Below are 22355 nucleotides of genomic sequence, written 5' to 3' on the forward strand. Positions count from 1 at the left end.
GCAGGGCAGTGGGCTCAGATTCGTGACAGCAAAGAAATCTGGAACTGCGCAGTAATCCAAATCTAGTACTTACTTTTCTATCAACGGCTTAACTTGGCACAACAAAACTCAAAACTAAGATAAGGAGAGGTTGCTACAGTAGTAAACAACTTCCAAGACACAAAATAAAAACAAAGTACTGTAGGTAAAAACATGGGTTGTCTCCCATAAGCGCTTTTCTTTAACGCCTTTCAGCTAGGCGCAGAAAGTGTGTATCAAGTATTATCGAAGGATGGAGCATCAACATCATTACCAGCGGTGTTTGGAGTTTTATCAATTTTAGGCCTATAGTAATTCTTTGGTTTAGGCACCTTAGAGACATACATGAATTTTTGCTCCTTACCCACATAGGCTTTCTCATTAAATTTAAGAGAAGAAAAAGTTGAACCCAATTTTCTCATAGCTTCTTCAAGTTTACCAATTCTATGGGTTTGATTATCATGGATAGCACAAGTTTCTAGAGTAGCAATTCTTTCATTAATTTCTCCTAGGATTTTATCAAGTTTATCGGTATTATCCGGTAATATTTCCATTTTAGTTTCAATGCTACAATTTTTCTCTATGGTTTCCAATTTTTTCATAACATCCTCAAGGGAGGTTTCACTTTTAGTTTCATTAACAGGTGGTGTTCCAAATAAACTCTCAATAATGCAACTAGCTTCTAAAGCGGGAGCACCTAGGAAGTTACCTCCCGCGAGACAATCAAGAACATATCTATTCCAGCTAGAGATACCAACATAAAAATTCACGAGTAGGATAGTGGTGGAGTGTTTCTTAGTGCACCTATTATGGGCATCACTAATTCTATACCAAGCATCTTTTAAACATTCTCCCCCTTGTTGCTTAAATGAACGAACTTCAACTTCGGGATTACTCATTTTAGCGATAGTAAATAAAGTGAACTAGATAAAGTAAATGCAAGTAAACTAATTTTTTTGTGTTTTTGATATAGCAAACAAGATAGCAAATAAAGTAAAACTAGCAACTAATTTTTTTGTATTTTGATTTAGTGCAGCAAACAAAGTAGTAAATAAAATAAAGCAAGACAAAAACAAAGTAAAGAGATTGAGAAGTGGAGACTCCCCTTGCGGCGTGTCTTGATCTCCCCGGCAACGGCGCCGAGAAAAGAGCTTGATGGCGTGTATTTCACACGTTCGTTGGGCAACCCCAAGAGGAAGGTATGATGCGCACAGCGGCAAGTTTTCCCTCGAGAAAGAAACCAAGGTTTATCGAACCGGGAGGAGCCAAGAAGCACGTTGAAGGTTGATGGCGGCGAGATGTAGTGCGGCGCAACACCGAGGATTCCGGCGCCAACGTGGAACCTGCACAACACAACCAAAGTACTTTGCCCCAACGAAACAGTGAGGTTGTCAATCTCACCGGCTTGCTGTAACAAAGGATTAACCGTATTGTGTGGAAGATGATTGTTTGCAGAGAAAACGGTAAAAACAAGTATTGCGGTAGATTGTATTTCGGTAAAGAGAATTGGACCGGGGTCCACAGTTCACTAGAGGTGTCTCTCCCATAAGACGAACAGCATGTTGGGTGAACAAATTACGGTTGGGCAATTGACAAATAAAGAGAGCATGACAATGCACATACATATCATGATGAGTATAGTGAGATTTAATTGGGCATTACGACAAAGTACATAGACCGCCATCCAAGCTGCATCTATGCCTAAAAAGTCCACCTTCGAAGTTATCATCCGAACCCCCTCCGAGTATTAAGTTGCAAAACAACGAGACAATTGCATTAAGTATGGTGCGTAATGTAATCAACAACTACATCCTTAGACATAGCATCAATGTTTTATCCCTAGTGGCAACGGCACAACACAACCTTAGAACTTTACGTCACTTGTCCCGGTGTCAATGCGGGCATGAACCCACTATCGAGCATAAGTACTCCCTCTTGGAGTTAAAAGCATCTACTTGGCCGAGCATCTACTAATAACGGAGAGCATGCAAGATCATAAACAACACATAAGCATAACTTTGATAATCAACATAACAAGTATTCTCTATTCATCGGATCCCAACAAACGCAACATATAGAATTACATATAGATGATCTTGATCATGATAGGCAGCTCACAAGATCCAGACAATGATAGCACAATGGGGAGAAGACAACCATCTAGCTACTGCTATGGACCCATAGTCCGAGGGGTAGACTACTCACTCATCACTCCGGAGGCGACCATGGCGGTGTAGAGTCCTCCGGGAGATGAATCCCCTCTCCCGGCGAGGGTGCCGGAGGCGATCTCCGAGGATCCCCCGAGATGGGATCGGCGGCGACGGCGTCTCGGTAATGTTTTCCGTATCGTGGCTCTCGGTGCGGGGGTTTCGTCACGGAGGCTATTTGTAGGCGGAAGGGCAGGTCAAGAGGCGGCACGGGGGCCCAAACCACGGGCCGGCGCGGCCGAGGGTGGGGCCGCGCCGCCCTAGGGTTTGGCCACCCCTGTGGCCCCTCTTCGTCTCTCCTTCGGACTTCGGAAGCTTCGTGAGAAAATAGGCCTCTGGGCTTTAATTTCGTCCAATTCCGAGAATATTTCTTTACTAGGATTTACGAAACCAAAAACGACGAAAACAGCAAGCGGCACTTCGGCATCTTGTTAATAGGTTAGTTCCAGAAAATGCACGAATATGACATAAAGTGTGCATAAAACATGTAGATAACATCAATAATGTGGCATAGAACACAAGAAATTATCGATACGTTGGAGACGTATCAGCAGTCGGCACACTTCCTCTACATCTACCTTCGGGATTAGTTTTAAGCCTAAATAATTGTTATTATGTACCTGCGTTAAGCATGAACATTATATCTGGATCTTGTTTAATGCAAGACGGTTATTCATTCAAGTCTGAGAATAATGGTTGTTCTATTTTTATGAATAATATCTTTTATGGTCGAGCACCACAAAAAATGGCTTATTTCTATTAGATCTCGATAGTAGTGATACGCATATACATAACATTGATGCTAAGCGAATTAAATTGAATGATAATTCTACTTATATGTGGCACTGTCGTCTTGGTCATATTGGAGTGAAACGCATGAAGAAACTCCATACTGATGGATTACTTGAATCACTTGACTTTGAGTCACTCGATAGATGCGAAGCATGTCTAATGGGAAAAATGACTAAGACTCCATTTTCTGGTATGATGGGGCGAGCTACTGACTTATTGGAAATCATACATACCGATGTGTGCGGACCAATGAGTGTAGCATCGCGCGGTGGTTATCGTTATGTTCTAACCTTCACGAGATGATCCGAGTAGATATGGGTATATCTATTTCATGAAACATAAATCCGAAACTTTTGAGAAGTTTAAGGAATTCCAAAGTGAAGTAGAAAATCAACGTAACAAGAAGATTAAATTTCTACGATCTGATCGCGAAGGTGAATATCTGAGTTATGAGTTTGGCATGCATTTAAAGAAATGCGGAATACTTTCACAATTGACACCGCCGGGAACACCACAACGAAACGGTGTGTCCGAACGTCGTAATCGAACTCTCTTAGATATGGTTCGTTCTATGATGTCTCTTACTGATTTGCCGTTATCATTTTGGAGTTATGCATTAGAGACAGACCGCATTCACTTTAAATAGAGCACCATCAAAATCCGTAGAAACGACACCGTATGAATTATGGTTTAATAAGAAACCTAAGGCTGTCGTTCCTTAAAGTTTGGGGTTGCGAAGCCTATGTAAAAAAGTTACAACCGGACAAGCTAGAACCCAAAGCGGAGAAATGCGTCTTCATAGGATACCCTAAGGAAACTATAGGGTACACTTTCTATCACAGATCCGAAGGCAAAATCTTTGTTGCTAAGAATGGAACCTTTCTTGAGAAAGAATTTCTCACTAAAGAGGTGACTGGAAGAAAAGTAGAACTCGATGAGATTAATGAATCTATACTCGTTGATCGGAAGTAGCGCGGTACCGGAAGTTGTACCTGTACCGCCTACACCGGCAACAGAGGAAGCTAATGATAATGATCATGAAACTTCGAACGAGGAAACTACTGAACCTCGCAGATCGACAAGGGAACGTGCCACTCCAGATTGGTATGATCCTTGTCTAAATGTCATGATTGTGGATAACAATGATGAAGACCCTGCGACGTATGAAGAAGCGATGATGAGCCAGATTCCAACAAATGGCAAGAAGCCATGAAATCCGAAATGGGATCCATGTATGATAACAAAGTATGGACTTTGGTAGACTTACCTGATAGCCGAAAGGCTGTTGAGAATAAATGGATCTTCAAGAGAAAAGCAGATGCTGATGGTAATATTACTGTCTATAAAGCTCGACTTGTCGCAAAGGGTTTCCGACAAATTCAAGGAGTTGACTACGATGAGACTTTCTCACCCGTAGCGAAGCTAAAATCTGTGAGGATTTTGTTAGCAATAGCTGCATTTTTCGATTATGAGATTTGCCAGATGGATGTCAAAACGGAATTCCTTAATGGAGACATTGAGGAAGAGTTGTATATGGTACAACCCAAAGGTTTTGTCGATCCTAAAAATGTCGACAAAGTATGCAAACTTCAGCGTTCAATCTATGGACTGAAACAAGCATCAAGAAGTTGGAACCGATGTTTTGATAAGGTGATCAAAGACTTCGGGTTTATACAGTGTCATGGAGAGGCCTGTATTTACAAGAAAGTGAGTGGGAGCTCTGTAGCATTCCTGATATTATATGTAGATGACATATTATTGATTGGGAATGATATAGAACTATTAAGCGAGTGTAAAAGGTTATTTGAATAATAGTTTTTCAATGAAAGACCTTGGTGAAGCATCGTATATATTAGGCATCAAGATTTATAGAGATAGATCAAGACGCCTAATAGGGCTATCGCAGAGTACATACCTGGACAAGATTCTAAAGAAGTTTAGAATGGACGAAAGTAAGAAAGGGTTTTTACCTATGTTACCAGGCAAGGTCTTGAGTAAGACTCAAGGACCGGCTACGGCGAAGAAAGAGAAAGGATGAATCGGATCCCCTATGCTTCGGCGATAGGCTCTATTATGTATGCCATGCTATGTACAAGACCGGATATAGCGCATGCTCGTTAGTTTGACTAGCGAGATATCAAAGTGATCCGGGAATGGAGCATCTGGACAGCGGTCAAGAATATCCTCGAAGTACTTAAAAAGAACTAAGGATATGTTTCTTTGTTATGGAGGTGACCAAGAGCTCGTTGTAACAAGTTACACCGATGCAAGTTGGAACGTTGATCCCGATGACTCTAAGTCACGGTCCGGGTACGTGTTTATATTGAATGGTGCTTTGCGATAGTTGGGCAAGCTCGAAGCGGTGCACGGTGGCGAAGTCTTCAACAGAATCAGAGTACATAGCGGTTTCAGAGGCTTCATCAGAAGCGGTATGGATGAAGAGGTTCATTGTAGAGCTCGGTGTGGTTCCAAGTGCATTGGACCCACTAGTCATATACTGTGACAACATGGGTGCCATCGCCAATGCACAAGAACCAAGGTCACACAAGAGGTCGAAGCATATCAAGCTGCGTTACCACTCGATTCGCGAGTACATCGAAGATGGAGAAGTAAAGATTTGCAAAGTACACACCGATCCGAATGTAGCAGATCCGTTGACTAAAGCTCTCCCTAGGGCAAAGCATGACCAACACCGAGAATGCCATGGGTGTTAGGTTCCTTACAATGTAATCTAGATTATTGACTCTAGTGCAAGTGGGAGATCTGTTGGAGATATGCCCAAGAGGCAATAATAAAGTGGTTATTATATATCTTATGTTTATGATAAATGTTTATATACCATGCTATAATTGTATTAACCGAAACATTGATACATGTGTGATATGTAAACAACAAAGAGTCCCTAGTATGCCTCTTAACTAGCTTGTTGATTAATGGATGATTAGTTTCATAATCATGAACATTGGATGTTATTAATAACAAGGTTATATCATTGAATGAATGATGTAATGGATACACCCAATTAAGCGTAGCATAAGATCTCGTCATTAAGTTATTTGCTATAAGCTTTCGATACATAGTTACCTAGTCCTTATGACCATGAGATCATGTAAATCACTTATACCGGAAAGGTACTTTGATTACACCAAACGCCACCGCGTAAATGGGTGGCTATAAAGGTGGGATTAAGTATCCGGAAAGTATGAGTTGAGGCATATGGATCAACGAGTGGGATTTGTCCATCCCGATGACGGATAGATATACTCTGGGCCCTCTCGGTGGAATGTCGTCTAATGTCTTGCAAGCATATGAATAAGTTCATAAGAGACCACATACCACGGTACGAGTAAAGAGTACTTGTCGGGAGACGAGGTTGAACAAGGTATAGAGTGATACCGAAGATCAAACCTCGGACAAGTAAAATATCGCGAGACAAAGGGAATTGGTATTGTATGTGAATGGTTCATTCGATCACTAAAGTCATCGTTGAATATGTGGGAGCCATTATGGATCTCCAGATCCCGCTATTGGTTATTGGTCGGAGTGAGTACTCAACCATGTCCGCATAGTTCACGAACCGTAGGGTGACACACTTAAAGTTGGATGTTGAAATGGTAGTATTTGAATGTGGTATGGAGTTCGAATATTTGTTCGGAGTCCCGGATGAGATCCCGGACATCACGAGGAGTTCCGGAATGGTCCGGAGAATAAGATTCATATATAGGATGTCATTTTATGTGAATAAAAATGTCGCGGAAGGTTCTATGGAAGGTTCTAGAAGGTTCTAGAAAAGTCCGGAAGAAACCACCAAGGAAGGTGGAGTCCACATGGGACTCCACCTCCATGGCCGGCCAACCCTAGTGGGGGAGGAGTCCCAAGTGGACTCCCCTTAGGGGGCCGGCCACCCCCACATGGGAGGTGGAACTCCCGCCTTGGTGGGAGTCCTAGCTTGGCTAGGTTTCCCCCCTCCTATGGAAGGTTTTTGGTTCGGGTCTTATTCGAAGACTTGGACACCACCTCTTGGGGTTCCACCTATATAATGAGGGCCAAAGGGGAGGGGGCCGGCCACCTAAAAACACCACCAAGGTGGCCGCACCCCTATAGTGGCCGGCGCCCCCCTCCCCAAACCCTAGCCGCCCCGCTCCTCCACTTCCCGCACGCTTAGCGAAGCTCCGCCGGACTTCTCCACCACCACCGACACCACGCCGTCGTGCTGTCGGATTCAAGAGGAGCTACTACTTCCGCTGCCCGGCCGGAACGGGGAGGTGGACGTCGTCTTCATCAACAACCGAACGTGTGACCGAGTACGGAGGTGCTGCCCGTTCGTGGCGCCGGAACCGATCGTGATCAAGATCTTCTACGCGCTTTTGCAAGCGGCAAGTGAACGTCTACCGCAGCAACAAGAGCCTCATCTTGTAGGCTTTGGAATCTCTTCAAGGGTGAGACTCGATATCCCCTCGTTGCTACCGTCTTCTAGATTGCATCTTGGCTTGGATTGCGTGTTCGCGGTAGGAAAATTTTTGTTTTCTATGCAACGTTATCCTACAAATACGTACATGCTAAATGTTTCCTACTAATGTAGCCTCTACTTTGCTTGCAGATAGTTGCTTCTTCTGCAATAGTTGCACAGAAGAAGCGATCCATACCTGAAGTTGCACCATCCAACATTGCAACAAGATCAATGGCAACAACTGAACATGAAGCTGGGTCATCTGATGAGCCGACGGCCACTGCTGGTCTGAACACTGAAGGAGCACCCTCACCTAACCAGATCATGACATCTGGAGGCAGCACCTCATCTCCTGAGGACAATCAAATTGTAAACTTTGAGCGGCAAGGTATGAAAGTTTGTAAAAACTAAACACTGTACCGCATATTTTCATATAAAAGAGAATCATTTCATATCTCTTATTTCAGAGACATTGACAACATCTAGCGGTAGTAAGAGAAAGAGAGGTGGACGCAGACGTACCATGGGCCATGGACTACATGAGTACACAAGAAGAAATGGTGGCAATAAGATGCCAATTGAATTCACCTGCTGGTGTCAGGAGACCCAAGGATTATGTCCAGTCAGCAAAGCCGAGCAATGAGGTTGGTATTCACATCCGTGAAAAAATGCCGCTTGCAACACACTGGACACAGTACAAGAAAGATGACACTCTCAAACATGTCATTCCTCATGCTATAAGTACAATAGCGGTGAGTCCTGTACAATCTTGGTTTAACCTAATTAGTATGCTACATGATCAACTATCTAAGAATCTACTGATTAATGCATCACTATTTTGAAGGGAAAGTTTAATATGGACAAAAATGATGAGGTGGCTCAAGATGTGTGCACTGATATGCTGCAAGTTAGTATTCGGCAGTTCCGATATAGGCTTAAAAAGGAGTATTGGCCGAAAATTAAAAATCTCACACTGGAGCAAGCATATCTCAAGAAGCCAGGTCATGTAGAAGAGAAAAGCCTGGAAAGAAGCTGGTGAAAAGATGGTTTGATGAGAAGTACCGAGTACATAAACGTTATTGCTTTCAATAACGACTCATCGAATTCTTACATTTCTCGATCTGGATAAATAAAATGCATGTACCGAACATAGGGACTTGTGTGTAATAAATGGAAAGAACAGAGAAGTCGTGAAACGAGTTCCATACCACTTGGATCTCGAAGCTATGTTGCTCATCGGGAACATCTAGTAAGTGTTCTGAATTTCCCAATATAGTTCATACTTACGTCATACACGAGTGTACAATGGTAATGTGCATTCTACATTTTTCAAGCGAAGGCTAAGCGACGAGGAAGAAGAAACCTCTCCAATTGAATTTTTTAGAATCACACACACTAACAAGGATAACATTATGAGTCTTTGAAGCAAAAAAGTGCATATGTAAGAAATATTTCTTATTAGCACAATATAATATAATCCGAGTTTTGTATGTTGTCCATGCAATGATTGTAATCTTTATGCGGGATCAAATGGTGGCAAAAAAGCAGGCGCCACGCAATGAAGATGAACCTGATTTGACTGATTTGCAAATTGTTCAGCTAGTTACGAGCGAGAAAAGCCCATCCACCACCTCGCAACAGCACATTCCTACCAAGATTGGGCGTCGCAACAAGTTCCGGAAGTCTTACGTCTCGGCTACACGCATCCGAGAGCTACAACAAAGACTCGGCGAGATCAAGAGCGAGAACTCCATACGAGCGGCTGAAACGTACCACGGTGACATGCGAGCAAGACTGCAAGAACAAGATGAAAAATTTGAAGAGATCGGGAAGAAGCAGGGAGGAAGAACTTGAAGCTGTGAAGAAAGCCCAAGAAGAAAAGACTCGGCTTATGAAAAGAGGCTGACGAAATGGATGCCGTGCTTAATTTGCTCTTGAGGACATCCCAGCCACCATCCATGTCTCAATCCCAGGGCAACTAATCTATTGCACCACCGTCCTACAACATTATTAATCATAGGTCTTTTAATTTCTTTGTGTTCCAATTGTAATTTTCTTATGAATCTTTCGGTCTGTGAGAGACATATATATTTCTTTTGCCACCATTTAAGTATGATATTTATTGTCTACTTTTTGATATTTCGCCAGTTTTTTTGTTTCCCAAATTTCGCAAATAATTCAAATGCTCTCAAATTTTGTCAAATTCAAAAGGTGACGGAAAATGTCACAACGTCACTATTAAATGAAACCACGTGGCACCAATTTACGGTCCCACTTGTCGGAATTTGTGGGTCCCACCAGTCAACATTATTGGGACCCATATGTCGGCAACAACCTGGTCCCACTTGTCTGAATTTTGTGGATCCCACCGGTCAGAATATTGTGGGTCTAGCTTGTGATAATATTTTGTGGGTCCCACCAGATATCCATGTCAGCGCCGTCGGACCCATGTTGTCAGAAGCCAAATGGACCCACATGTAAGGCCACGTATGCTTTTTTTGGACCAATCAGAAGCTTCCCAAGATTTAGATATTGACGAAAGTTGCAATTTTTCGTGACAAACCTGTACTGTCAACAATGAACCTTTGATGTTGACGAATTTGCGGGTCGTCACCATCAAACATTTGACGTTGACGAAAAATGCATACCGTCACCCCCGATATTTTATGACGGAGCTTCCTTGACGAACCCCATGACGATCAAATTTTGTCACCGCGAAGTAATCCTTGACGAAAATTGGCCTTAACATGACGAAAGTGATTTGTCAAAAAAAATGTTTTCCTTTGTAGTGCATGGTCGCCTGCGGATATAGAGAAAATGGATATCTTAGCATACCAAAAGAAAATTTTGGCATGACCTTCCCTACAAATAGGACATGTATATGCGTAGTATGCCCAACATTCGCCGAAACGGAAATGAATCAACGTTTCGGCAAAATATTGGCAACTCCATCGCATTTCAAATCCCTGCAAACAAAAACACATGCAACACATGTGTGGAGGCTTCGCATATACAACACATGTGGATCCGGAGGCTTCGCATACAACACACATGCATGTGACGCTTTTCGCGCATGCGCACAACACATGATCATCGAGCTTCGCACATAACATATGTGCACATACACGTGTACGTGACGTGTGCAAGACGATCGGAACCGGTCACACACAAAGCATAAAACCAATAAAGTTACCGATACGGCGAGACCTAGAGTGTTGGATGAGGTAAAAAGTTGAGATTGAGTAGGCTATTGAGCTAAGAAAGCTTCACCATTACTTACCTATGAAGAAAATTAAGTTTACCAACTTAATTTTGGTGAATGAAGAGGTGAAAATAAGGTGGGAAGGAGGGGCAACACGACCAGATCCAGATTTGGTGGGAGGTGGTGGTGGAAGAGTGTTTGGGGAAAGTGGGTGGCACATGTGAGTGGAGGGGTTAAAAGCGGGAAATGGTCCCCGGGTTAGCAGTGGCGCACCACCTAGCCGTGCGCCACTGCTAGGTTGACATAGCAATGGCGCACTGCTAACTGGTGCGCCATTGCTAAGCCTCTCATCTCTAAATGGGCTCTGGCCACCCCCTAGGAGTGGCGCAACTGCTGACATGCGCCATAGGTAACCTATATAGCAGTGGCGCACCGACGAAGTGCGCCATTGCTAATCCTATCATCTCTAAACGGGCTCTGGACACATCCTAGCAGTGGCGCACCTCACCAACGTGCGCCATAGGTAAGGAATGTAGCAGTGGAGCACCCCTCTGACGTGCGCCACTACTAGGTTGGGGGAGGAGCTAGCCTCCTGTCACCACTTACTTATGGCGCACCACTATCAAGGTGCGCCACTACTACTTTTGTAACAGTGGCCCACCGTTTTGTGGTGCGCCACTGCTAAGTAGTAGTGGCGCACGGCAGTCATGGTGCGCCACTGCTGGCAGTCTTACGGTAGGCCTTTTCCTAGTAGTGATATAATGGGTTTAGGTAGGTCGAGGTAGCCGCCTCGACCTATCAGATGACCCCTTTGTGAGGAGGTGAAAAGTTTCACGCTATTGTCGGCATGTGTTGGTGTTCCTTTTGAGCCGATGGAGGCGTGTTCTTCTGGTGGGCAGGAGCTCACCATCATGGAGGCTTTGTTTCCGCTTGGCTTCACTGAGCCAAAGTTATCAGTGGTTGAGGTCACGCCAGAGCTACATGAGCTGTGTGGGGATTATTCTATGGTGCCTGGGCTCCATGAGTTGAGTTGTGGTGTGGCTATGCCTCCTTCCGTCGAGGAAGTGAGGACCAACTCGCACGGGATCTTGGTCGTGACTTCTTGGCTAAGTGAGGCATTTGGCTGTGACAAGAGTGGTGTTGTTGATGATGACGCCCCTATCTTGCCTGAGTCCAACATGCATGTGGTTCCTATTGGTGATGATGTTGCTGTGTCTGGAGTGCAAGGTGTTGTTGTCGCCCGAGAGATTTGCAATTTTCTCGCCACATTAGCTGCTGCCTACCCTGGATCCACAGTTGATTGATGGGTGCCCTCAATGTCATGGCATATCTGTATCGACGCGGTGCTAGAGTGTCGTATTTGGAGTTAGTTCATGTCACCTTGTGGTTCATTGTGTTGGCTAGAGTGGGTGTGGTGTTGTTGTTTGGGTCTTTGTTACGCTAGATTTGTGTTGAGTTGGCTATGTTGTTGTGGGTTTTTGCTCGCTTTTCTCCTAAAAACTTAGCAGTCTCTTGTTAATTAATAGATGAGCCAAAGCTTTTACATCCGTTTAAAAAGAATTGCTTCAGTGAACTGAGGCATGTGCTCTAGTTGAAGAACATATAAACAACAATATTTTTATGCACTACACCATTCATCTCTATGTAAATAAAGATCTGTGAACTGACTCAACCGTGACAGATAATTAACATGCTCAAAAAAAGAGTTGTCAGATGGTACAAGTAAACATTAAGATAATCGGTTCAAAACCACACCTAGGAACCATCTATGTGCAATAAGATCTACGGACTATTATTTATCCCAAAAGATAACATGCTCAAAAGAGGGGGCAGTTAGACGGTACACAAAATGAATTATTTCAGAACCGCAGCAACAAAAACCACCATGGCAGAACCCATGGTTCCTGAGACTCTAACAATCGAAACAACTAACTTTGCAAAAAAAAAAAAAGGATTTGAAAAAGATGAACCCAACCACCACCACCTATAACTACCAATACCAAGCTACATCTTATGCTACCAGAGTTGCAAAATTGCGTGACAGATCGCTGAAAAAAGACACAAATTATACTTAAATCTACAAATGAACATGAACTGAAACTAGGGTTCTAGCTGGGCGAGAATGGAGGCCATTCCGGAGATGGGAGGTAAAAGCGCTTACGCATGCAAGCGCCATGGACGACTGAGGAGACGGATACATCATTTCAAAATCGAGATTTGTAAAAACCTAGGGATATCTGGACGAGGAACAGATCTAGAACGCTACCGGGTAGAGAGCAAAGGAACCGGATGAAAATGAGGAATTAGCTCACTGACTCGTTCTCTTATATCATCCACAATGTTCCCATAGCCAAATCACAATTTAGCATCAGAGTAAGCAACTCTACAATGTTGCCATGGCTAAATATCTGTTATGTGGGTTCAACATTGAATAAAATATGATAAAAAATGTCATATCTGTTCCTACTCAATCCACAATTTATGGAACTACCCTCACCACTGGTGGAGCTATGTTAGGGCCAAACTGAGCCGTGGTCCGCCCAGGATTTTCCAGAAAAAAGGATGTATGCCTATGTAGGAGTGGCCCAGCCCACTAGAAAAGCTTGCCCTGACTCTTACGTTGTCACCAGCCTCACGATTTGTCTGTCTCCCATGATTCCTAACTTCCTATGTCGTCTGTGGGTCTGTCCCGCAGCCATGGAGGGATACTTGCTAGGACGCTAGGTTCGAAACTGAAGGCACAGGAATAGGGGTCCGGTGGAAGTAGTTTAGCAGCACTGGCAAACAGCAGCGCCGTCGTAGCCATGGGGGCAGGTCGAGGGCGGAAGCACTTGCAGCTGGCCGCTGCAGCGTGCAGTGCAGGTGCATCCTTACATCCTATCTAGCCCCTAGTCATCTCTAATCTCCATGTCCAGCTAATTTTCTTCCTTCCCCCTATTTTTCAGTTAGCAATTTGATAGATATATGTGTTTATCTGCAGATTTTGAAACCAATGAGAGGTAAAATATTGAGTAATAGCTAGTAATTTCAAGTGTAGTGGTATCATTTAGGAAAAAAAAGGGTTCTCTTTCAGCTTGGCCCGCCCATTATATTCTTCCAAGCTCCGCCACTGACCCTCACATTGTAGGGAACTAGTTTCAAAAGCCAAAAATAGATATTTGACATCGGAGCAAGGAGTTGTGTCGGTTTCTAGTTTTTCTGATTTTGGAGCTACTTCAATGAGTTCCAAAAATTTAAAAGCAAACATGAAACAAATTGGTTACACATTAGTGCTGCTCTTTAGAGCCAAATGAAACAGAAAAACTCGCTCGGTTGAAACGGTGGGCCAGCCTGGGTAGCGCGTGGAGGGAATGCGTTGCAGCGCTAATGGGCGCAACAAGTGTCAAATAGAAATTATCATTTGTTAGTCTAAATAATTTATGTGATTTTCTGGATATTTTTTCGGCCTCGGTTCTTTTTTTTTTTGTATTTCAGACATTTGGGCACCTACTTGTTAAAATTTGCCTGTTTACTATTTCTCGTGGCAGGAGGAAGAATTGAAGCCCAGCCCAAACAACGTGCTAGCAGCAGTAAATCGCATGCTGCCGCCGCGCCGAGTGAGCGGAGGAAAGAGAGTAAAATCCCCAGTGACATCGCCGGCTGGAATCCTTGCTCTCCCGCCGGCCGCCGCCGCCTACATTCCTGTTCCTCCCTCCAGCCTATGCCTCTCCGCCCCAAGCGACCCCTCTCGCCGCCGCGCCACCGAGGACTCGTTCGGTTCCGGCGTTGGCGGGTGCCGGAGCCCAAGCCTCGTTCGGTTCCGGCGAGCCTCGGCAGCGACCGGAGATCAGGAGGAGGAGATGAAATGGAGTCCTAGAAAGATTCCGTCTTATACCTTTTATTATCCAAGGATTTTCCCTCCCTAATGTAAGTCTTCTTCTCTGCTCCTGGTTTCGTCGATTGATAACTGCAGAGAGCCACCAGGTCTCGAGCAAACAAGCATGTGTGCACCGGCTGCTTCCTTTCCTGTGTGTTTCCTGAACAGCTCTTGTTGCACATCACCTGTTTGTTTATATGCCCCACCCAGGTTCTCGATCAACTAAGGATGATAGCGCACCAAATTCTAGTGATTTTAATAACGCAAGCTAAGGAAAATGCATCGAGACGCAAGCTTTGGGTTTTCTCAAAAAAATAAGGGTGACCAACGGTTGCTCTAATTCCTACTTGCCTCATAGTGCCGCCAACAAATCCTCTCTTCATTGAGAAATGATAACTCATTAATAAAATTTTGCTGTTAGCCTTCTTCTGTTTTACAAGTTTCATTTGGGTATGTTATAACTCCACCTCTAGTAGTGCAGCCTACACATAGTGCAAAAACAAGCCTTCTTCATTTGCTTGGGGGCCAGAAGCTGATTAAACTAGAAGTTTGTTTTTGGTACTTGTTATGCGATCTATTTGACATGGACCTCCCTGTTAAATTGCTAATTGGGCTTGTGAACCTATGTATGGACATGTTAAAATTGTGCTTGGTAATCTCTGTTAAATTGTGCTTGTGAAAGATGGAAAATACAACCGAAGTGCTTCCCCATCTGAAACTCTAAAGATCAAGCATTCATAGTTTTTTTTTTTTAAGGTAAGCATTCATAGTTTTTTTTTAAGGTAAGCATTCATAGTTAATCTATGAAGCAATCACATTATTATAGACCGTGTGTGTTCAACCATCTAACTTCTGATTTATCTGATTGCCAATTTACTGTTACTTTTTGGAGAATATGCTGATTTGATGTAACTTCTAACTTTGCAAAAGTGAGAGAGGAAATAGGTATAGAGTTTTAGACTTCGCTTCTCATTCAGCTTGAACAAAACATCTTCTTGGACAGTTATGTCATGTCAGTTCAGCTCAAACACATGTGACTGAAAGCATGTACATCACTTCTTATTTGTGGGGCCAAAGAGATAGTGCTAACTGCTAAAGTGAGAAAAGGATCTCCGATGCCGGATTGTTCTTCTTGATCCCCAATGTTTCAGCTTGAAACTGTATTTTTTTTTTTGGGCGAGACGAATATGATATCATAATTATTCACAAAAAAAAGAATATGATATCATAATTAATGTAATTTTATTGAAGTAGGTAACTGCTGACAGAAGTTAAGGTATTGGTTTAAAAGTGTTCATCTCCTTTTCAATCGTAGCTCATTTTCTTCGAGCTGGCGTGCAGAAACCTTGCATAATCCTGCATAATACAGCAATGCTAGAGGTAATTATAAAGATTTAGCTTAGATCACTAAACAAGTGCGTGCAATGCTTATTGCAAAGAGACGAGTGCTTTCCAAAATAATGTCACAGCAATTGCAATTAATGAAGAGTTCATTAAGAGCAAGATTTCTTCCTGCTAAGTTAATTTTATCATTTTTCCAGAGCATGATAAATGAACAAGGTTTGCTTCTTCCATGAGTTGATGCAGATGAGATAAAAGTCACAATGAAGCGACCACAGCTGGTGGATGTACTGATCATAATTCTCTCGGCAGGCTGGTGGGCGTGTAGCAGGACAAGCTTGAGATCTCTGGCAAGAGGTTCCGAGCGGCGCAGAGAAGGTTGGACCTGCTGTCCTTAAGGTCCTTTCCGACAGCCACATACAATTTCCTTCTACTGCCATCGTCCTCCATTGGCTCCGAGGTGGCCTCAGCCTCCTTAGCGATCTCTCTGAGGCTGGGGCTCCTGTTAGCCTCACTAGTGCTGGATGATGACCACCCGTTCCCTCCACGTGTGAAGAACATCCTCTCCACCTCAGGCTGCGGCGACCCGCGACCGAGAGGACAAGGGCAATGTCGACTGCAAAGGGAGAGAAGTGTGTGCGCTACTGACCATGGCCATGTATGCTCAACAAACAGTTAGTGCATATGCTTGCTGACTAGCAGATCAGAGAGATAAGCAGCAAGTAAGCACTCTCACAAGAGAAAATAAGAGCAGATAAGAGAAGAGTGAGCAAGTGTATACCCTTTGTTGGTATTGGAGGCCAAGGAAACAAGGCAGATAGAAAGCAAGAAGAAACCAACAAATTGTGGCATTTTGCCTCTCTTTCTCTTGCCTCTCAACTAGGGGTAAAAAATGGCTGCCACAGAGAAGCAAACAAATAGAGTTGATCTTCTTAGGCTGAAGTTCATTCTCCAGTTTGAGAAACTTGTCTAGCAACCATTGCAGCACGCACCATTCCTCCTTGAAGTGTGATGATCAATACACGAGAACAGACGAGTACAAGGTCTGAGAAGCTTCCTGCTATACTATCTGGCTAGCTCTGGGCCTCCTATGTAGTTGCAATTCTTTCTCTTTCACAGCTGCATGTCGGTCATGGTCAATGTAATAGCTCCTTGGCTTGGAGAGTTGTTTTGTGGTACCCTCAAATAAATAATAGCCATTAATTTTCGTCCATCCAATGGCCCAAAAAATTTCATACCACAGCTGAAAACGAGAGAGGTATGTTACATACCTCTCACAATTTTCGCACCTATAAAATAAAAAAACATCGGTGGGCCGGCCCAATTGACAGGCCCAGCCCAGTAGATTGGTCCAGACCCATTAGCTGCCGACCAGATCGTGGGTGGGCATTCCTGTTCGTTCTTCCACCATGAGAGAGGTTCCGCCGCCGCCGTGTCCATCCCAACTCCGGCGCCACGACGGTGGACAACGGCTCCTCGGCCTCCATCCTCACCATCGCGCGGAGGATCTCGGCCTCTCCATCCCCATTCCCATCCCGACTACGCCGTCTGCGCCGCGGTCGGCGTCCGGGTCGTCGTGGCGGAGGATCTCGGCCTCTCCATCCCCATTACCGTCCCCACTCCGCCGTCTGCGCCGCGGTCGGCGTCCGGGTCGTCGTGGCGGAGGATCTCGGCCTCTCCATCCCATTCCCATCCCGACTCCGCTGTCTGCCCCGCGGTCGGCGTCCGGGTCGGCCTCCCTCATTAATATATCTTACTTTTGCTCAGGGAGCTTTCAACCATTTTTGGTGTATGTTTATGCAGGAAGCCTCCCATTTCTTATCCCATCGTCACCATTCTACATTTTTCATGGTTCTCTGGAATAAATCACATGCTGATTTAGAAAATAACATTCTTATGACAGGGTCACCTTGATGAGCAATTTCGTCAGGTGGAGGACTTGCAGGATGAAGCTAGTCCTAATTTTGTGGAAGAAGTTGCTGTGTTGTTTTTCAAAGATTCAGGCAGGCTAATATCAAACCTTGAGCAAGCTTTGTAAGTACCGAGTATAGGGATAAGAGCTCCCTTTACTGAATGAAAAAAGAAACATATTTAGACCATGCAAGCTGCAATTTTAGACTTAACTGATTAAGATCTGAAAGCATTGCAGGGAGAAGTACCCCAGAGATTTCAATAGGTGGGATGCATACATGCAGCAACTGAAAGGCAGCTGTTCCAGGTAACTACACAATTGGTTCTTGATATCTTTGTTCACTTGCCTATGAGGGATGTAGTGCGAAAGATTCAGCATCATCGGCCTTCAGCTTCATTCTTTTGCATACCACAAGAACTATCATGACTTTGAGTTTAGCTAGGCATGTAGGGAAGCTGGCACACCCTTTCTGGAACCATATTTTTTGTTCTTCAAATGAAGGCTAAGAGTACTTAACTAATTGTCTTCACTTCTCTGGCTTAAGCACTCTTGATTTCTGGGAAATGTTGTTGAATGAAAGCATGACTCTGGACTGTTATGTGTTTGGTAATAAATTTGATCTAGCATTGACATTTGACAACTCGATGCAGCATTGGTGCTTCTAGGATGAAGAGTGAATGCATGTCATTCAAAGATAACTGTGGGAAAGAAAATGTTGAAGGGTCCGTCTCTCACACACTCCATACTGATGCTCAGTCTTCGGAGACTTTTATCTCTATTTTCTAGATTTAATTTGTTCTGTCTTGTCGATAAAAGAAATCAAGTACACTTCTCACAAAGTTTGCATTGTTGTAAACCAAAACGTATCTCGTGGAACTGAATCTCCATCTGTTGTTGCTTCTATCTCTCTGAATTCTAGAGTACTAGGGCCAGGTTTCGCTATATTAACATGCCGGATTATGCAGCCCCTTGCAACCATTTGAGGCAATCTCAGATAGATGTTCACTAGGCTACAACCTGGATAGCAAACTGACATTTCCTCATATGCCGCTAATAAGGAAATTTAGTTACATTAGGATTCATAACTTTTGAATCTTATGTTTTAGTGAAGTCTAATAAAATGTTTTCAATAAATTTTCTGAATTGATTACATGTCATATTGCTGTAGCTTTCATTGATCTATAGGTTATAAACTGAATAAGTGATAGTTCCAGTAATTCCTCCACCTCAATATTTTTCCTTGCAGTATCTTTACTACTATCTGCCGGAAACTGAAAAGCATGAGAGGATCTGATGCTGCTGGAATAGGCGCTTTTGATCTTTATATATTACAGAACATAAAGAAGATCAGCAAAGGATGAAAAGCTGACATAAAATATTTGCTGTATTTCAGAGCATGCTGAAGCAAGGTGATTCTGAAAAGGTATGGTCTGTTTTCAAAATCTAATCATAATATATTTGTCATATTTCAGCTTCCAATGTTTATTTTTTCTTTTGCGAGTAAGATTGGTAATATTAGCAGATTATGGATGGTACTGATTTCTACCCTGACGATGACGAAGACCTGAGCCGCAAGCATAAGTTTAAGACCTGGCGTGGCAAGATCGACGGCACAGATTATGGATGGCACTGATTGCTATGATCCTTTTCTCTGGTGTTTACTTTAGTTTTACAATGTTCCGAACTAGAGTTTCGTACTACAAAGTCTTTACTTTAGTTTATAATGTTTCGAACAGAGTTTGTCATTTTGTCTGATCGAGAAATCTGGTGTGTTATAATCTTTATCTTGTATGATTCAAAATACTCTTTATGCTACTTTTCAAATAGTTCAATTGCACTCTCAAACTCAGCCGAAGTAGACAAAAGAAATTCCTCGCACTAGTGTATAGTTAGTTACAAACGAGAGACTGCTAGATTTACAAACATTAAATCAGACCCTAGCTTTACAAAGAAGGGGAATACCAGAGATTTCTGAATTTGGTGCTTACAGGCTACATAACAGCTTAATTAACATCCAATAATCTGCCAACACCACATAACTAAGGAAGCAGTGTATGCATCACACTCGCAAATCAATGAAATAGAGGTAACAAATTTGCAGGATAAACATGATTATTTAGTATTTATATGAAAATACCTTTTCAGAATGACAATAAATCACAAAGATAAACTTTTTTTTTGAATTGAGGAGCTCCCGCTCCCGATTTCATTAAAAATGAAACCAAGTATCACTTGCGCCCATTACAACTTCATCCCACACCTTTCCTCCAAACTCCTAAAGTTTGACTAAATAGAACCAGACATCATACATGTATCTCTCTAAGTAAATTTCGATAAACTCAGAAAGCCTTTACAGTACAACAAGGATTTGAATCTAAAACAAACTTTATCACAGAACAATGTCTTCCCTTTTGGAACATCTCTTAACATTTTTCCTCCACCTTTTTTTCTATATGTGATAAACTGATTACGAATAAAACCAACATGTACAAAGGACGGCATTAGACTCAACAATCAGACTACTATGTCATGATAATTGTAGTTTCACAAGCCACAACATGCACACCTGCACATGTGGAGCTAGCAATGTGAGGCACATCACCATACATAATGTCTCTACACCTCTCGACAGCAAAGCTTTTATTCTCTGAACTATGGTTGTTCCTAAAACACTGTAGCATAGCTGTTTTTGCCTTCTTATTCAGGTCGGCCAAGCTCTGGGCCTTTCGACTGTCTGGTCAGGGGGGACGTAAGAAAATGAAAATCAAATTTAAGCAACATCCGAAAAGTGTATTTGGCACATGAGCACCAGTGCTCCTGATTTCTAAAAATTATATTTTTTGGATTTCAAAAAATATGAAATTAAATACCCACATACATATAAACATTCTGAAGGTACAGTAAAAATTTTGGAGAAAAATATGTTACATTTTAAGCTATACAAAAAAGACAAATTTCTGACAAATATATACCTCTATACGTAGCCACAAATTTGTTTTTTTCCTGTAGCTCAAAATACAATGTAATTTCTACCGAAACTTTGCACGAATATTCAGAACATGTGTATGTATTCATGGAATAAATGTGATAATTTTTTGGAACGCAGAAATACATTTTTTAAAATATTTTAAAAACTGAGAGCACTGGTGCTCATGTGCACCAAATTTGCTTCCAGCAACATCATCCTACAAAAACAGGATAACAGTAGTATGAAGCCAAATTGCTTTGTTGGTCAACTCGCATCCACCGAGTAGCATAACAGGATAACAGTAGGATAACAGTAGCATAACAGTAGTATGAAGATGCTAGTTTGTAAGCACATGAACAAAACCATGCAGTAAAGTGTTAACACCGAGTGCTGTCACTCTCCTCTGTTTCGTGCCTTCTTAAATTTGATTTTCATCCACTATATACACCCAGTATGATTGATCTATCTCCGCCATTGCCTAAAACTGTTAAAGGTTGAGGATGCATACTTACCCACCAATTCATTCCTGTCTCAGGTGGATTGGAAGTATTGGATGGGCCAGAACCAGAGAAATAGGCTACCTGGTGCCGGCGATGCAGGACCGGGCCGATCCACTGGTGGCGGCGGCCGCCCACGATGCAGGATGACGTGGAGTCGATGGCGGCGGTCGCCCTAGATGCAGGAGGACGGGGTGTCGATGGCGGCAGCGGTCTCCACGCGGGACGACGGGATCTCGAGGGTGTCGACGGAGGCGGCGGTTGCGCTCCGCGAAGGACGACGCCGACGGGATGGCGGCGGCGGTCACGCTCCAGGGAGAACGCGATGTTGAGGGAGGCCGGCGACTGCTCTCGTGATGGAGCCTGCCGACTTCTCTCCTGCTGGGCTAATTGTTGGGCCCGTTTCGGGACAGCTAATTTTTTTTTTCGATGGTGTACTTGTTGATGGGCTGTCGGGCCGTTTAATCCTGACCGTTGACTAATCATACCTCTCCCCTTACCAGCTGTGGTAAAAGGTACTGTAAAAGAAGCCGGCTTGGAAGCTCATCCAGGAGTGAACTCTGTAGACTTGCTGACTGAGACCAGGTCATACCCTCTTAATCCATCAATCAGCTGCATTAACTACTGCTGACTGGTCTAAAAAATACTAGTACTGCTGATCGGGATTGCAATGGAATGGCTTGCAATGTACTAGTACTTCTTTTCTGCCATCAAACTTAAACATGTTTAATTTAAAGAAGAGTATGTATATAGATATATATATAGATCAAGTGAGTAGCAAATAGCAATGCTCTTGGATAAACTGAACAGGTGTTTTTTTTTTCAGATGGTAAAGACGGAATGGATTCGTAGGAATATCTGTTGAATGATGCTTCTGTATGTTGAATTAACTGATTTGTTGTGTTGTCAACATAGGTTAGGTTAGCGTACGCACATGCATTGGAACCCAGTCATTCTATTTTAAATTTTCCATCTGTTTTTTCATTTTCTTTAGTTCCGTGTGGACATCCAACTGGTCGAGGTTGATGGTTTCTAGATAGCTGGTCCAGCTAGATGGCCTTGCGCAACTGAGTCCCTCTCAAAGAAAATATGTTTTGCTGGTTAGCCTTGCG

At 43.1% G+C, this 22355-nt stretch overlaps 1 protein-coding gene across 1 annotated transcript; it reads left to right on the plus strand.

The window, feature by feature from the left end:
- Positions 1-16516: 16516 nt before the first annotated feature.
- Positions 16517-19623, plus strand: LOC124694513 (pseudo histidine-containing phosphotransfer protein 1-like). Its single transcript, XM_047227497.1, has 6 exons — positions 16517-16540; positions 17770-17900; positions 18016-18084; positions 18429-18500; positions 19025-19201; positions 19301-19623. Exons 1-5 carry the CDS (start codon positions 16517-16519, stop codon positions 19137-19139), a joined length of 411 nt encoding a protein of 136 aa, XP_047083453.1. The 3' UTR covers positions 19140-19201; positions 19301-19623.
- Positions 19624-22355: the final 2732 nt, after the last annotated feature.

This window comes from Lolium rigidum, chromosome 3 (assembly GCF_022539505.1).
Source record: "Lolium rigidum isolate FL_2022 chromosome 3, APGP_CSIRO_Lrig_0.1, whole genome shotgun sequence".
Lineage (NCBI taxonomy): Eukaryota > Viridiplantae > Streptophyta > Magnoliopsida > Poales > Poaceae > Lolium > Lolium rigidum.

Bases quoted from the DNA above. Each gene is read 5' to 3' on its own strand.
- LOC124694513 (XM_047227497.1), top strand. From the start codon at position 16,517: ATGGCCATGTATGCTCAACAAACA. The intron at 16,541-17,769 runs GTTAGTGCATAT...TTCTTATGACAG, and splicing joins CCATGTATGCTCAACAAACA to GGTCACCTTGATGAGCAATT. The intron at 18,501-19,024 runs GTCCGTCTCTCA...TTTTCCTTGCAG, and splicing joins GGGAAAGAAAATGTTGAAGG to TATCTTTACTACTATCTGCC.